Below are 16,760 nucleotides of genomic sequence, written 5' to 3'. Positions count from 1 at the left end.
CAGTTATTTAAAGCCCTTCTTACATCAGCTAATGTCACAAAGTGCTGTACAGAAACCCAGCCTAAAACCCCAAAACAGAAAGCAATGCAGGTGTAGAAACACGGTGGCTAGGAAAAACTCCATAGAAAGGCCTAGAGTAGGTGCATCCAAACTTTTGACAGGTACTGAATTTAAAATCTAATGTATAAGAATTATTCTATTCAGATTGGGACAACGTTTATGATGTGTTCGCAATGTCAGGCTTAACAATTTATAAAGGCGACTGTCTTTTGTGGAGTACCTTTCAGTTGCTTTCCATCCGTGAATTAGAACGCCTCCCGGGCAGTTGCTATGTCAACCGGGAAACGATCCCCTCGCATTCCCTCTCCCCTCCCCCTGGTTCCTCGGCAACATGTAACACAAATTCAGGAGGACACCCAATCCGGAAGACTTTTGTTGCTCTCTTGTTCGTGTGCACGGAACAATTCTTTCAGGAACACAACAAATGCTGCGTTTTATAATGTTATTGGAGTTCTGTTCACTCTCAAGGATCACTTATTTTCTCAAATAAAAGTTGCAACGCCTAAAAATATGGAGACTCTTCCTTGTATAAATAAAGGTGATCCTCGTCTAAAGCTGAAAGTGGAGAATAGAATGAAAAACATTTTTGTAACGCAATTTGAGGAAACTAGGTATGTTACAATCAACTTTTATAATCTTATGCATTATGCACGATAATTATAGCCCATCTGTTCACCTTCAGTTTTGCTAATCCTTCTGGCCACAATCATTATGTCTTGATAAACTTGAATTGAATAATCATATTTTAGGTCCATGACAATTGGATGCATCATGATTTGCATTTGAATTATATTGCACAATTATGCAGCTCAAGTTTAGTTGTATTGGACGACCAATTTCAGCACTACATTGCCATTAAACGTCTGGATTATATATTTTCCCTGACATAGACAAGAAGATGAAAATGTCAATCACATACCTGTTATAACAGAGGTAAGTAGTCCTAATTAGATTTTATTTGAACACAAAACATAGGCCAGTGTCTTGGTGTAGATATATTTGATGTTAAGTATTCTTGTGACTAGTGATTTCCCATGTAGACCGCTAGCAGAGTCCTGGAGACAGGAGTGAACACATTACAGAGAACCCTCGTCCTGAAGAAGCAGGTGGAGGTGGATGAAGTGGATAGGCAGCTGGCACAGAAACGACAGGAATTCAAAGGCCGCATGCAGGCCCTTGCACAGAGGAAGGCAGAGCTAGAGCTGAAACAGCAGGCTGTGAGTTACATTTAAGGAATAAGTCCCAAGAGGGTGTGGTATATGGCCAATATACCACGACTAAGGGCTGTTCTTCTGCACAACAACGCAGAGTGCTAGGACACAGCCCATAGCTGTGATATATTGGCCATATATTACACTTCCCTGACAAACCTTATTGCTATTATTAACTGGTTACCAATGTACCAATGTAAGAGCAGTAAAAATAAAATGTTGTCATACCTGTGGTATACCACGGCTTTCAGCCAATCAGCATTTAGGGCTCGAACCACCTAGTTTATAATACACAATTCACGATGAGCTAAAGCATTTCAAATCCATGGACAGGTGAAATGATACAGATACTGTATAGGCTTAACATAGAACCAAGATATACAGTATTGACCTGCTTATGTGTACGTCATCTCTTGACTCTTTCCTTTGGGTTTATGATCTCACCCAGACTAAAGACAGAGCTAAGAAATTTGAGAAGTTTGTTGAGGACAATGAGGTAAAGCGCCGTCGGGCCCTGAAGAAGTACCAGGCAGCAAGGAAGCAGAACGATCTGAAGCAGAACGAGAAAGAAGAGTTCACTGAACAGCTGGAAAAACTGCAGGCCAGGTGAATGGGAGCTGGTTTTTGGATTGGGAAATTTCTTGCACAAATACTTGTTGGTCCCTCTTCATCTGATATCTTTTTTCCCAATCCCTACAGGCAGCAGTATTTAAAGGACAGGGTGACCAAGTATAAAATGTACGAAGACTACATGATGAAAATGTTAGATTTTCTCCCGGAGAGTAAGTTCATGTTTTTTTGTAGTTGAATATACTGTTTTTTCTTAGTTGATTGTTTTAATTGAAACAATACCTAGATCTAGAAAACTATTGGATTGGATTGTTGCCTCCAACAAATAAACATAAAATGACAGTGTTGGTTGTGAGGTACAATACAATAAGTATGTTTGTTTCTTAACCTGCCTGTGAATGCAGATTACCTGGAGTATGGGGCAGATTCCCTGGTGATGCCCATCATTCGGCGCCATGATACCCTGTCCCTCACTCATCAGGACCTGGTGGAGCGCCTGGGCCAGCTGGTGGAAGAGCTGGAGCAGGGCCAGCGCAGCCTGGACAGCCTGAAGCAGGAGCATAACACCAACAAGCTGGTCAGACATTCACATACAGTACCAATCAAAAGTTTGGACACACCTTTTCATTCCAGGTTTTTCATTCAAAACAAAAGTGAAAAGATATTAGACAACGATAAGACAAAGTGACAGTAACAGACAAGCGTAACAAAAAATACCCCAAAAATTATAATTATATATACAAACATACAATAAGAAAAAAATAACGAGACATTGGATCACCTGCCGTAGGCTACATATTATACATTACGTGTGAAACATTATGTGAGGATTATATATAGATTCAATCAATGAGATGTGGGGGAGATTCTCCATATAGTCAATAAAAGGTTGCCAAATTCTGTAAAATGTCTTTAACTTATTTCTCAAGCAGTAAGTGATTTTCTCCAAAGGGATACAACTATTAACTTCCGATAGCCACATTGCAACTGGCAGGGAGGAATCTAATTTCCATTTCAAGGCAATGCATTTCTTGGCAATCGCTAGCAATATTTCTGTTAGCTTTATAGTATGGCTTTGCCTAAGATTGGTGTTAGTAAAGTAGACAGACCTCCGGGTCTAAAGGGAATGCAACCCTGTGATTTGAGGATATGGTATCGCATACCCCCTGCCAGAAACCGTGTAGTTTTGAACACTGCAAAGTGGAATGGAGGAATGTTCCTTCATCTGAGCCACATCTAAAACATAGGGAGTAGATATCTGGGTTGAACTTGTGCAGTCTAGATGGGGTGACATAGAGCTGATGGAGGAAATTAAACTGGATCAGTCTGTATCTGGAGTTCAATGTGGATGTGACACCATCCCTGCATAGGTCACTCCATAGATCCTCATCAAGATCAATACCCAGATCTTTTTCCCAACTAAGTCGGGGTTTATCTAGCCCAGGCAGTGTTAGTCCTGACATAAGAGCATCATATACACGGGAAATGGTCTTGAACAGTGGTTGGTCTGCGTGGCAGAGATGTTCAATAGGTGACATCTTAGGTAGGTTCCATTGTCCCTTTAAGAGTCACCCTAATAAAGTTTTGTAGTTGTAGGTAGCTAAAGAAGTCCCTGTTAGGCAAGTGGTATTTCTGTTTCAGCTGATCAAAAGAGATAAGAACTCCTTCCTCGTAACAATGTCCCAGAAGAGTGATCCCCCTTATCAGACCATGTCTAAAGTTACTATTCTGGAAAAACATAGGGATCCATCTATTGTTCCATAAAGGGGTCAGGGTTTTTCTTTATAGTGTTTTCTACATATAGACTAATAGTGAAGACATCAAAACTATGAAATAACACATATGGTATCATTTAGACACCAAAAAAAGTGTTCAACAAATACAAATATATTATATACTCCAGGCTGTGTATGCTATTTGACCAAGAAGGAGACTGATGGAGGGCTGAATCAGATGACCTGGCCTCCACAATTACCTGACCTCAACCAAATGGAGATGGTTTGGGATGAGTTGGACCACAGAGTGAAGGAAAAGCAGCCAACAAGTGCTCAGCATATGTGGGAACAAGACTGTTGGAAAATTCCTCATGAAGCTGGTTGCGAGAATGCCAAGAGTGTGCAAAGCTATCATCAAGGCAAAGGGTGGCTACTTTGAAGAATCTAAAATCTAAAATATATTTTGAATTGTTTAACACTTTTTGGGTTACTACATATGTGTTACTTCATAGTTTATGTCTTCACTGATATTCTACAATGTATAAAATATAAAAAATCAAATCCCTTGAATGAGTAGGTGTGTCCAAACTTGACTAGTACTGTACATGCTTACATGCTGACCAGACTGCTCGCATCAAATCAAGTTTATTTGTCACGTGCGCCGAATACAGTGAAATGAAATGCTTACTTACAGGCTCTAACCAATAGTGCAAAAAAGGTGTTAGGTGAACAATAGGTAATTAAAGAAATAAAACAGTAAAAAGACAGGCTATATACAGTGGAGAGGCTATAAAAGTAGCGAGGCTACGTACAGACACCGGTTAATCAGGCTGATTGGGGTAGTATGTACATGTAGATATGGTTAAAGAGACATATGCATATATGATGAACAGAGAGTAGCAGAGGCGTAAAAGACTGTTGAGAAGCATTTTTGTCCTAGACTTGGCACTCCGGTACCGCTTGCCATGCGGTAGTAGAGAGAACAGTCTATGACTGGGTTGGCTGGGGTCTTTGACAATTTTTGGGCCTTCCTCTGACACCGCCTGGTGTAGAGGTCCTGGATGGCAGGCAGCTTAGCCCCAGTGATGTACTGGGCCGTACGCACTACCCTCTGAAATGCCTTGCGGCCAGAAGCTGAGCAATTTACGTACCAGGCAGTGATGCAACCAGTCAGGATGCTCTCGATGTTGCAGCTGTAGAACCTTTTGAGGATCTCAGGACCCATGCCAAATCTTTTTAGTTTCCTGAGGGGGAATAGGCTTTGTCATGCCCTCTTCATGACTGTCTTGGTGTGTTTGGACCATTCTAGTTAGTTGTTGATGTGGACACCAAGGCACTTGAAGCTCTCAACCTGCTCCACTACAGTCCTGTCGGTGAGAATGGGGGCGTGCTCGGTCCTCCTTTTCCTGTACTGCACAATCATCTCCTTAGTGTTGGTTACTTTGAGGGATAGGTTGTTATTCTGGCACCACCCAGCCAGGTTTCTGATCTCCTCCCTATAGGCTGTCTCATCATTGTCGGTGATCAGGCCGGTTGTGTTGTATGCAAACTTAGTGATGGTGTTGGAGTCGTGCTTGGCCATGCAGTCGTGGGGGAACAGGGAGTACAGGAGGGGACTGAGCACGCACCCCAGTGTTGAGGATCAGTGTGGAAGATGTGTTGCTATCAACCCTCACCACCTGGGGGCGGCTCGTCAGGAAGTCCAGGATCCAGTTGCAGAGGGAGGTGTTTAGTCCCAGGATCCTTAGCTTAGTGATGAGCTTTGAGGGTATTGTGGTGTTGAACACTGAGCTGTAGTCAATGAATAGAATTCTCACATAAGTGTTCCTTTTGTCCAGGTGGGAAAGGGCAGTTTGGAGTGCAATAGAGATTGCATCACCTGTGGATCTGTTTGGGCGGCATGCAAATTGGAGTGGGTCTAGGGTTTCTGGGATAATGGTGTTGATGTGAGCCATTACCATCCTTTCAAGCACTTCATGGCTACGGACATGAGTGCTATGGGTCTGTAGTCATTTTGGCAGGTTGCCTTTGTGTTCATGGGCACAGGGACTATGGTGGTCTGCTTGAAGCATGTTGGTATTACAGACTCAATCATGTACATGTTGAAAATGTCAGTGAAGACACCTGCTAGTTGGTCAGCACATGCCCGGAACACATGTCCTGGTAATCCGGCTGCTCTACCCTTTAGCTCACTGCGAATGTTGCCTGTAATCCATGGCTTCTGGTTGGGGTATGTACGTACAGTCAATGTGGGGACGACGTCCTCGATGCACTTATTGATAAAGCCAGTGACTGATGTGGTGTACTCCTCAATGCCATCGGAAGAATCTCAGAACATGTTCCAGTCTGTGATAGTAAAACAGTCCTGTAGTTTAGAATCTGCTTCATCTGACCACTTTTTTATAGACCGAGTCACTGGTGCTTCCTGCTTGAATTTTTGCTTGTAAGCAGGAATCAGGAGGATAGAGTTGTGGTCGGATTTACGAAATGGAGGGCGAGGGAGAGCTTTGTATGCGTCTCTGTGTGTGGAGTACAGTCGATCTAGAAGTTTTTTCACTCTGGTTGCACATTTAACATGTTGATAAAAATTTGGTAGAACGGATTTAACTACTTAAGGAAGTTGAGAATTCAAGCAGCTTTTCGCAGCTTTTTGTTAAAAATCACGCAACATTTCAGCGCCCTGCTATTCATGCCAGGAATATAGTATATGCATATGATTAGTATGTGTGGATAGAAAACACTCAGACGTTTCTAAAACGGTTTAAATCACGGCTGTGGCTTTAACAGAACGTGCGTTTAATCGAAAAGTGCAAGGAAAACTGTTTACTGAAAATGGAAAAATACATCCTTCCGCGACTTCAAGGAGTTGTTCAAAGTGAACCGAATTAAATAGGGCCGAGGTTACAGTGCCTACAGCTTCCACATGTTGTCTAGAGTCTTGTCATTTGATTCGCAATTGATTCTTGGTCTAACCGGTTCAAGGGAACTCCTTCCCTCCGGTCTCCGACCGGATGTTTTGATCGAGCTCTCTCCGGACATGTTTTTTACACGGACAGCAAAATAAATTACATCGCCTCCTGATTAATTTTATCGCTTATTAACGTGTACTAATACCTAAAGTTGCATTAGAACAGTATTTCGAAGTGTTTTGTGAAAGTTTATTGTCGACTTTTTGAATTTAAAAAAATGACGTTACGTTATGAAACGCTATTTTTTTCTGTTTATCACACAGTATTCTTAGATCGATATCTAGGCTATATATGGACCGATTTAATCGAAAAAAGACCCTAAATGATGTTTATGGGACATATAGGAGTGCCAAGAAAGTAGCTCGCCAAAGGTAATGAATATTTTATATTTTATTTCAGCGTTTTGGTTTGAGACGGCTAACTCAAAATCTGTCGTGTTAGGTGACGTTGCAGTATTTTGAGGGTGCATGGTATCAGATAATAGCTTCTCATGCTTTCGCCGAAAAGCATTTTACAAATCTGACTTGGTGGATAGATTCACAACAAGTGTAGCTTTAATTCAGTATATTGTATGTCAATTTTTATTAAAGTTTGAGTTTTATCAAAAACTATACGTGGCGCACTTGAAATTTCCACTGATTGATGTTCCCACAGCGGGAGCACTTCAGTTTCCCTTCATTAAAGTCTCCGGCCACTAGGAGCACCGCCTCTGGGTGAGTGGTTTCCTGTTTGCTTATTTCCTTATACAGCTGACTGAGTGTGGTCTTAGTGCCATCATCTGTCTGTGGTGGTAAATAAACAGCCATGAAAAGTATGGCTGAAAATTCTCTAGGCAAGTAGTGTGGCCTGCAATATATCACAATATACTCTTCTTCAGGCGAGCAAAATCTAGAGACTTCCTTAGATTTCGTGCACCAGCTGTTTACAAACATGCACAGACCACCCCCCTTCGTCTTACTGGTGTGTGCTGTTCTATCTTGCTGGTGCAGTGTATATCCCGCTAGCTTGCGTGTGCCATTGCGCGCATGTTGATTTTGTCACCAGAAGTGATCAGGACACGCAAGTTGAAATATCAAAACAAACTATGAATCAACTATATTCATTTGATTACAGGTCGATAAGCAAACATTTATGGCAATTTAGTTAACTAGCTTGCTGTGGCTAGCTAATTTGTCCTGGGATATAAACATTGGGTTGTTATTTTACCTGAAATGCACAAGGTCCTCTACTCCAACAATTAATCCACAGATAAAAGGGTAAACAGAGTTTGTTTCTAGTAATCTCGCCTCCTTCAAGCTTCTTCTTCTTTGGACTTTATATGGCTATTGGCAACTAACTTCACGGTGCATTACCACAACCGACTGGAGTGTGGACCTCAGTTCATCTTTCAAATCACCCACGTGGGTATATGTTCCTAAAAACCAATGAGGAGATGGCACGTGGGTATATACTTATAAAAAAAACAATGAGGAGATGGGAGAGGTGGGACTTGCTGCGCATCAAGTGTCACAAATAGAACCAAGTTCTATTTTAGCGCCTGACTACGCAGACACTCTTTGACACACGCTAGCAGTGTGGGTGCAATGATTGAATAACATGTAGGTGTACATTTATTTTGACCACACCATGCGAGTGGTCAGCATGTTAGAAATACATGTACAGTGCCTTCAGAAAGTATTCATACCCCTTGACTATTTCCACGTTTTGTTGTGTTACAAGCTCCCGAGTGACGCAGCGGTCTAAGGCCCTGCATCTCAGTGCTAGAAGCGTCACTACAGACCCTGGTTCAATTCCAGGCTGTATCACAACCGGCCATGATTGGGAGTCTCATAGAGCGGCGCACAATTGGCCCAGCGTCATCTGGGTTAGGGTTTGGCCGGAGTAGGCCATCAATTTAAATAAGAGATGGTTCTTAACTGACTTGCCTAGTATATAAAGCTTAAATGAAATGGATTAAATTCAGATTGTGTCACACAGTACCCCATAATGTCAAAGTTCAAATTAATTAGGAATGAAAAGCTGAAATATCTTGAGTCAATAAGTACTCAACCTCTTTGTTATGGCAAGCGTAAAAATGTGCTTAACAAATTAAATATTAAGTTGCATGGACTATAATAGTATTTAACTAGTTAAATAAAGGTTAAATACAGAATAAAAATATTCCTAAAAGTGTATCCTGTTTGCAATAAGGCACTAAGTAAAACTTCTAAAATAAATGCACTTTATGTCCTGCATACAAAGAGTTATGTTTGCATCAAGTCACAGAGATTGAACAATTGCTGAAATTATATACTGGAAATCAATGCAAAATAGGCTACTTTGATGAATAACCTACAGTGGGGCAAAAAAGTATTTAGTCAGCCACCAATTGTGAATGTTCTCCCACTTAAAAAGATGAGAGAGGCCTGTAATTTTCATCATAGGTACACTTCAACTATGACAGACAAAATGAGAAAAGAAAATCCAGAAAATCACATTGTAGATTTCCATTCACTGGATCTAAGGAGCCTAGCCCAAACCATGAAAAACAGCCCCAGACCATTATTCATCCCCCACCAAACTTTACAGTTGTCAATATGCATTGGGGCAGGTAGCGATCTCCTGGCATCTGACAAACCCAGATTTGTCTGTTGGACTACCAGATGGTGATTCATCACTTCAGAGAAGGCATTTGCACTGCTCCAAAGTCCAATGGCGGCGAGCTTTACTCCAGTCCTGCCGATGCATGGTGATCTTAGGCTTGTGTGTCGCTGCTCGGCAATAGAAACACATTTCTTGAAGCTCCTGACTAATTGTTTGTGCTGACGTTGCTTCGTGAGGAAGTTTGGACACTATCAAAAGTTTAGATTTTTTTGACACATTTTAGAATTTAAATGAATGATATTTAATAAGCTTACATATCGACCTCACGGCTCTGACGAAGCCCGTGAGGTCGATACATAAGCTTATTAAATATCATTAATTTAAATTCTAAAATGTGTCAAAAAAATCTAAATTGAATCCATTTTAAATTCAGCCTGTAACACACCAAAATGTAGAAAAAGTCAAGGGGTATGAATACTTTTGGAAGGCACTAATTTACTATACACTGAGTATACCAGTGTATAGGAATGCCTTTCTAATATTGGGTTAGAACAACCTCAATTCATCAGGGCATGGACTCTACAAGGTGTTGAAAGCGTTCTACAGGTATGCTGGCCCATGTTGACTCTAATGCTTCCCACAGTTGTGTCAAGTTGACTGGATGTTCTTTGGGTGGTGGACCGTTCTTGATACACATGGGAAACTGTTGAGCATGAAAAACCCAGCACCGTTGCAGTTCTTGACACAAACCGGTGCGCCTGGCGCCTACTACCATATCCATTCAAAGGCACTTCAATCTTTTGTCTTGCCCATTCACCCTCTGAATGGCACACATACAGTACACAATCCATGTCTCAATTGTCTCAAGGCTTAAAATCCTTCTTTAACCAGTCTCCTCTTCATATACACTGATTGAAGTGAATTTAACAAGTGGCATCAATAAGGGATCATAGCTTTCACCTGGATGTACCTGGTCAGTCTGTCATGGAAAGAGCAGGTGTTCTGAATGTTTTTATAAGGCCTCTGGCATTGTTTAATGTATGCATTTAAAAAAAACCTGTGTGCTTGGTTATTCACTTTTCTAAATACGCATTTCAAATGTACAATCCAACTTCCATATATGTTTGTAAAATGTAACAAGTACAAAAAATACAATAATATTGTGTCTGCGTAGAACTTGTAGTAAGCTTTATACTGTGTGCACTTCCCTCGTCGGAGGCAGATGATGAACAGGGAGCTGTCTGAACTGCAGACCCAATGGGACAGAGACAAGGAGAAGAACAACCAGACTGAGATAAAACTGATGATGCACCAAGGCCAGTCCAGAGACCAGGTCTGAGCACCACCACCATTTTACACTAATAACCAATAATAATACCATAATAAACTCCACTCCACCTCTCTTGTCAGGTTGAGGAAGTGGGTTGCCTGCTGATAGCTGTGAAGAACCTTGCAGAGCAGTGCTACTTACAGCACTATGGGCCTCTGGAAGAGATAGACATGCTGACGATGATGGATATGGTAAAGGTAATGTCTAATTGCATTGTTGTTAGTATTTAACTTGAAATTAGTCCCCATTTGTTCTCACACTTAGTTTATATAGAATTTTAAATATTTTTTTCTTCTGAATTCCAGATTTTGTATACTGTAATCATATCTTGTCTCCCCAATCAATATTGCAACTACCAATTGATTATATAACTTACAGTACACTTATAACCATATTTACAGGAATACATTCTGGAGAGGGCAGACATCGAGATGAGAGCAACACGACTGATAGACTCGGGCAACGTATTGACGAGTGCCACAGAGCACAGAAGATCACTGAAAAACATTAACAGTAAAACACAACTGAAGAGCACCAGCAAGACCAGTGGGAGGAGTGGACTGTCTAGTTGATCAATGCCGAATAGACCTTTTGCGAGTTTGTGGAGAAACACACAAATACAACCATGTAAGTGCACGCACGCACATGCATACGGACACAGTAACGGATGCGAGTGCAATAGAAGTTACTTTCAACTTGTTGTCGCAGTAGTGTTATAATTGTATAGTTCTTTGTGGTGATAAGTTAAAGTTGCTGACGAAGGAAATTGCTGTGGTTGTAGTTCCAAAGAAGTTGTACATGCATTTCTCATATAGCCTAATATAAGATTGATGATTGAACTTTGTTAGGATGAATTCAAATATTAATTTGTTTGCTTGATTTATTTCAGAATATTACAAGTTCTCTTTGATATTATGAATATAAACAGTTGAAGATGGGTTGTGGCTGTTGTTTTTTTAAATGGGAAGATTGTGGAGTTAAATTGCAAAACATTTACCAAGTTGAGGGAAGTTCCTATGGTGGTTGTAATCCACCGAAGTTTGAACATACTACAATAGGAGGACTACACAGACAAAGCTAGGCCCATTTATGGATATTTCAGGGAGGTTCCTCGAACAAAAATAATCAATGTCCCAAAGATACTGGTAACTAATGTTAACCCTTTTGTCTGTCAATGTACTGTCCCTTTAAACACAAAGCAACGTGGCAGTTCTAAATATCCGGTTGTTGTGGTTGGTACTGTTGCTCGAACATTTCATCTATTACGTCTTTCGATGTTACGTTTCATTCCACTTTTTATTGCGTACAACAGTTGTATTTTGCCACGCGCTTAGCCTTGTGAGACAGGATGACAATTTGTGGAAATATGTGTTTCTACTTAGTTAGCCATGTTTATCTTAGTAGCATGCTAACCTAGTCTTTATGAAGGTGGACAGACAAAATTAAAAATCAAATCAAGTTTTATTGGTCACATACACATGGTTAGCAGATGTTAATGCGAGTGTAGCGAAATGCTTGTAGCTTCTAGTTCCGACCATGCAGTAATAACTAACAAGTAAATTGAACAATTTAACAACTAGCTTATACACGCAAGTGTAAAGGAATGAATAAGAATATGTAGTTATGCAGCATACCACCCTGCATACCACTGCTGGCTTGCTTCTGAAGCTAAGCAGGGTTGGTCCTGGTCAGTCCCTGGATGGGAAACCAGATGCTGCTGGAAGTGGTGTTGGAGGGCCAGTAGGAGGCACTCTTTCCTCTGGACTAAAAAAATAGGACACTGCTGTCTTTCAGATGGGACGTTAAAGGGTGTCCTGACTTTGAGGTCATTAAAGATCCCATGGCACGTATCGTATGGGTGTTAACCCTGGTGTCCTGGCTAAATTACCAATCTGGCCCTCAAACCATCACGGTCACCTAATAATCCCCAGTTTACAATTGGCTCATTCATCCCCCCTCCTCTCCCCTGTAACTATTCCCCAAGTCGTTGCTGCAAATGAGAACGTGTTCCCAGTCAACTTACCTGGTAAAATAATGGAGTAATGGAATAATACAGTGGGGGGAACAAGTATTTGATAACCTGCAAAATCAGCAGTCTTTCCTACTTACAAAGCATGTAGAGGTCTGTAATTTTTATCCTAGGTACACTTCAACTGTGAGAGACGGAATCTAAAACAAAAACCAGAAAATAATAAAATGCTAATTAATTACTTAAAAATCATACAATGTGATTCTTTACATTTTGTTTTAGATTCCGTCTCTCACAGTTGAAGTGTACCTATGATCAAAATTACAGACCTCTACATGCTTTATAAGTAGCAAAACCGGCAGTGTATCAAATACTTGTTCTCCCCACTGTATATGGATGAGTGATGGCCGAATGGCATAGGCAAGATGCAGTAGATGGTATAGAGTACAGTATATACATATAAGACGAGTAGTGTATGTAAACATTGTTTAAAGTGACCAGTGATACATTTTATAACATCCAATTTATTATTATTAAAGTGGCTAGAGATTTGAGTCAGTATGTTGGCAGCAGCCACTCAATGTTAGTGATGGCTGTTTAACAGTCCGATGGCCTTGAGATTGAAAAACAGCTTCTGTCTCTCGGCCCCAACTTTGATGCACCTGTACCGACCTCGCCTTCTGGATGATAGCGGGGTGAACAGGCAGTGGCTCGGGTGGTTGTTGTCATTCATCTTCTTAGCCTTCCTGTGACATCGGGTGGTGTAGATGACCTGGAGGGCAGGTAGTTTGCCTCCGGTGATTTGTTGTGCAGACCTCACTACCCTCTGGAGAGCCTTAAGGTTGTGGGCTGAGCAGTTGCCGTACCAGGCGGTGATACAGCCCGACAGGATGCTCTCAATTGTGCATCTGTGAAAGTGAGTGTTTTTGGTGACAAGCCAAATTTCTTCAGCCTCCTGAGGTTGAAGAGGCGCTGTTGCACCTTCTTCACCACGCTGTCTGTGTGGATGGACCATTTCAGTTGGTCTGTGATGTGTACGCAGAGGAACCTAAAAATGTCCACCTTCTCCAATACTGTCCCGTCAATGTGGATAGAGGGGGGCTCCATCTGCTGTTTCCTGAAGTCCACGATCATCTCCTTTGTTTTGTTGACTTTGAGTGTGAGGTTATTTTCCTGACACCCCACTCCCAGGGCCCTCACCACCTCCCTGTAGGCCGTCTCATCGTTGTTGGTAATCCAGCCTACCACTGTTGTGTCGTCTGCAAACTTGATGATTGAGTTAGAGGCGTGCATGGCCACGCAGTCATGGGTGAACAGGGAGTACAGGAGAGGGCTAAGAACGCTCCCTTATGGGGCCCCAGTGTTGAGGTTCAGTGGGGTGGAGATGTTGTTTCCTACCCTCACCACCTGGGGGGTGGCCTGTCAGAAAGTCCAGGACCCAGTTGCACGGGGCGGGGTCAAGACCTTGGGTCTCAAGCTTAATGACGAGTTTGGAGGGTACTATGGTGTTAAATGCTGAGCTGTAATCGATGAATAGCATTCTTACATAGGTATTCCTCTTGTCCAGATTTAGGGCAGTGTGATTGCGTCGTCTGTGGACCTATTGGGGCGATAAGCAAATCGTAGTGGGTCTAGGGTGTCAGGTAGGATGGAGGTGATATGATCCTTGACTAGTCTCTCAAAGCTAGTCTGAGGACGCGGCTAGGGATGCCGTCTGGGTCAGCAGCCTTACGAGGGTTAATACGTTTAAATGTTTTACTCACATTGGCTGTGGTGAAGGAGAGCCTGCAGGTTTTGGTAGTGGGCCGTGTCAGTGGCACTGTATTGTCTTCAAAGCGAGCAAAGAAGTTGATTAGTTTGTCTTATGACTATTTTTGAGACGCCTCAGGTATGGTAATGTTATCTTTTAGCAACAAAACATTTTGAACGTAGGAATTAACAAAGCATGACTTTTTACTATTGTCAGTACACCATTTACAGACTATTCATTTGGCAAACGACTGTTCTTCACAGATGGACGCACGACCGTTTGTTTCAAGTAGAGAAGAAATACCTACTGGAGGAGGAAGCTGCAAAGTATTGGGTAATGCCTATTCATATAGCTAGCTAGCCATTGCAAAAGGCTGACAAAGATCATAACGTGAATGATGCTACCTACATACAAAGCTTTACTTGTCTGCTGTGAGATCCGACTTCATTGGATAGATATGCCTTGGCTATCTTGAAACAATTGTAATGAAATTACACTAATAAGGAAACTAAAAAAGTGTTACCATAAATTATATGGACTAACTGTTAGTCAAATCAGAGGTATTAAATCAAATATAAGACCGGCTAGTGAAATGAAATTACTTGTTTGAATTTGACGAATTAAAAAACAATAACATCGCTTCAGTTTTGACAGACATTTTCAGCCAGTATAAGTACATCTGGGAAATCAGGGGAGATGGCAATTGCTTTTACAGAGCCCTAAGCTTTGGACACCTGGAATCATTGTTGCAAAAGGACAGAGCTTTGCAAAGGTAAATTCCTTCCTACACATAGCCTTTGCCATGTGCATTTGTAGAATGTTTTGGATTCCAAGAATGTGCCTTTGCCTGCGTGTGGCTTTTCCACTTCAAAATAATGGAGGAATATGCATAATGTCGCTCAGATTCAAAGAAACAGTGATACAAAGAGGCAGAGTTAGTGGCTGCAGGCATTGATGAGAACTCTTTCAAATACTTGCTTAACATGGTAAATGTACATGTATCTACCTTGGTACTATTTTCTAAAATCAAATATTGCATCTTCACAATAATAACCGCCAGACTCATGTAACTGAAGCCTGTTGATTAATGACAAGGGTTGATTATCAGACAGGTTCAGCTTTTAGTTTGTAGGTGTTCTGGAACAATGTGAAGCTGATGAACATGGTGACACATTGCTCCAGCTCTTTAATGAGCAAACTACCTTTGACAGTATGGTGCAATCCCTAAAGGCTGCTCACATTAGCCTACCTGCAAAACCATGCAGACTCTTTAGCCACTTTGTGGAGGCACCCAGTCAAGGTTTACTGCACTCAAGTAGGAGTTGCGCTCAATACCATATTGCTATCGTCTCCTGTTTCGTTAATATGCTATGGAAGTGTGCCTGGTGCTGCTGATTTTCTCCGTGGACAATTTTACCTTGTCCCAAGGAGTTTCTCGCCACTCAAAACTAGTGTCTGAAAGTGTTTTGCTGCTCTCTAGTGTTGGTGCAATAAATTAAAGTAAATGGGGTATTTAAGTAGGCAAGTCAGTTAAGAACAAATGCTTATTTACAATGATGGCCTACCTCAGCCAAACCCTAACGATGCTGGGCCAATTGTGCACCACCCTATGAGACTCCCAATCACAGTCGGTTGTGATACAGCCTGGAATCAAACCAGGATCTGTAGTGACGCCTCTAGCACAGATGCAGTGCCTTAGACCGCTGTGCCACTCTGGAGCCATGGACCACTCACTGACATTACTTTTTTGCTATCTGTAATTTGTGATCAAACCCATCAACATTTGTATTGACCACACATCATGATGTTTCTGCATGGGTACATACTTACATGATGTCCATTCTTGACTTATCCAGGAAGTGGAAACCATGGCAATGGAGTGTGACCATATAGATATCCTGGCTCTGTCGGAGGCCTTAGCATCCACATTGCTTCCATTGAGGGGGAGACTGATAGCGTCTGGCCCACCACACCATTCCAGAGGGAACCCAGCCCTCCCTACACCTCCTCTATAAAACAGCCCACTACGACATTCTCTACCCACATTATTGCCATTGAGGGGCCTGATAAAGGACTCCACATATCTCAGGTTTACAGGAAGTTTAGTGTTAATCATTTATTTGAAGAGTTAAAAAAAATAATTTGTAAAAGTTTGTATTGTTCTGTAATATCGTGCATTCGGAAAGTATTCAGACCCCTTGACTTTTTCCACTTTGTTACATTGCTTATTCTAAAATTGATTCAATAATTTATCTACATACAATACCCCATAATGACACAGTGAAAACAGGTTGACATTTTTGCAAATATATTAAAAATAAAAAAATAAGTACCATATGTAAATAAGTATTCAGACACTTTGCAATGAAACTCTAAATGAAACTCAGGTGCATCCTGTTTCAATTGATCATTCTTGAGATGTTTCTACAACTCCGAGTTCACCTGTCATAAATTCAATTGATTGGACATGATTTGGAAAGGCACACACCTGTCTATAGAAGGTCCCACATTTGACAGTGCATGGCAGAGAACAAAACCAAGACACGAGGTCATAGAAATTGTGCGTAGAGCGTCGAAACAGGATTGTGTCGAGGCACAGATCT

At 41.5% G+C, this 16,760-nt stretch overlaps 1 protein-coding gene across 4 annotated transcripts; it reads left to right on the top strand.

The window, feature by feature from the left end:
* Window positions 1-415: 415 nt before the first annotated feature.
* On the top strand, window positions 416-16,451 carry si:ch1073-416d2.4 (coiled-coil domain-containing protein 42 homolog). Of its 4 annotated transcripts, XR_006840820.1 has the most exons (11): window positions 416-671; window positions 951-993; window positions 1,101-1,277; window positions 1,720-1,877; window positions 1,971-2,053; window positions 2,246-2,418; window positions 10,331-10,441; window positions 10,519-10,635; window positions 10,840-11,065; window positions 14,421-14,490; window positions 16,014-16,451. XR_006840820.1 is itself a non-coding variant. In XM_046364569.1 (9 exons), the coding sequence occupies exons 1-9, from the start codon at window positions 571-573 to the stop codon at window positions 11,008-11,010; spliced, it is 1,134 nt and encodes a 377-aa protein (XP_046220525.1). In that variant the 5' UTR covers window positions 416-570; the 3' UTR covers window positions 11,011-11,376. The 4 variants fall into 4 exon arrangements, 2 of the variants coding, with proteins under 2 accessions (XP_046220525.1, XP_046220526.1); XR_006840821.1 differs by lacking the exon at window positions 16,014-16,451 and having other exon boundaries at window positions 14,421-14,586; XM_046364569.1 differs by lacking the exons at window positions 14,421-14,490; window positions 16,014-16,451 and having other exon boundaries at window positions 10,840-11,376.
* Window positions 16,452-16,760: the final 309 nt, after the last annotated feature.

The sequence above is a fragment of the Oncorhynchus gorbuscha genome, linkage group LG10 (genome assembly GCF_021184085.1).
Source record: "Oncorhynchus gorbuscha isolate QuinsamMale2020 ecotype Even-year linkage group LG10, OgorEven_v1.0, whole genome shotgun sequence".
NCBI classification, from domain to species: domain Eukaryota; kingdom Metazoa; phylum Chordata; class Actinopteri; order Salmoniformes; family Salmonidae; genus Oncorhynchus; species Oncorhynchus gorbuscha.
Note: the sequence above shows the minus strand (reverse complement) of the source record. Positions and strands in the feature narration are given on the sequence as shown.

Bases quoted from the DNA above. Each gene is read 5' to 3' on its own strand.
- si:ch1073-416d2.4 (XM_046364569.1), top strand. From the start codon at position 571: ATGGAGACTCTTCCTTGTATAAATAAAGGTGATCCTCGTCTAAAGCTG. The intron at 672-950 runs GTATGTTACAAT...TCCCTGACATAG, and splicing joins ACGCAATTTGAGGAAACTAG to ACAAGAAGATGAAAATGTCA. The intron at 1,278-1,719 runs GTGAGTTACATT...GATCTCACCCAG, and splicing joins TAGAGCTGAAACAGCAGGCT to ACTAAAGACAGAGCTAAGAA.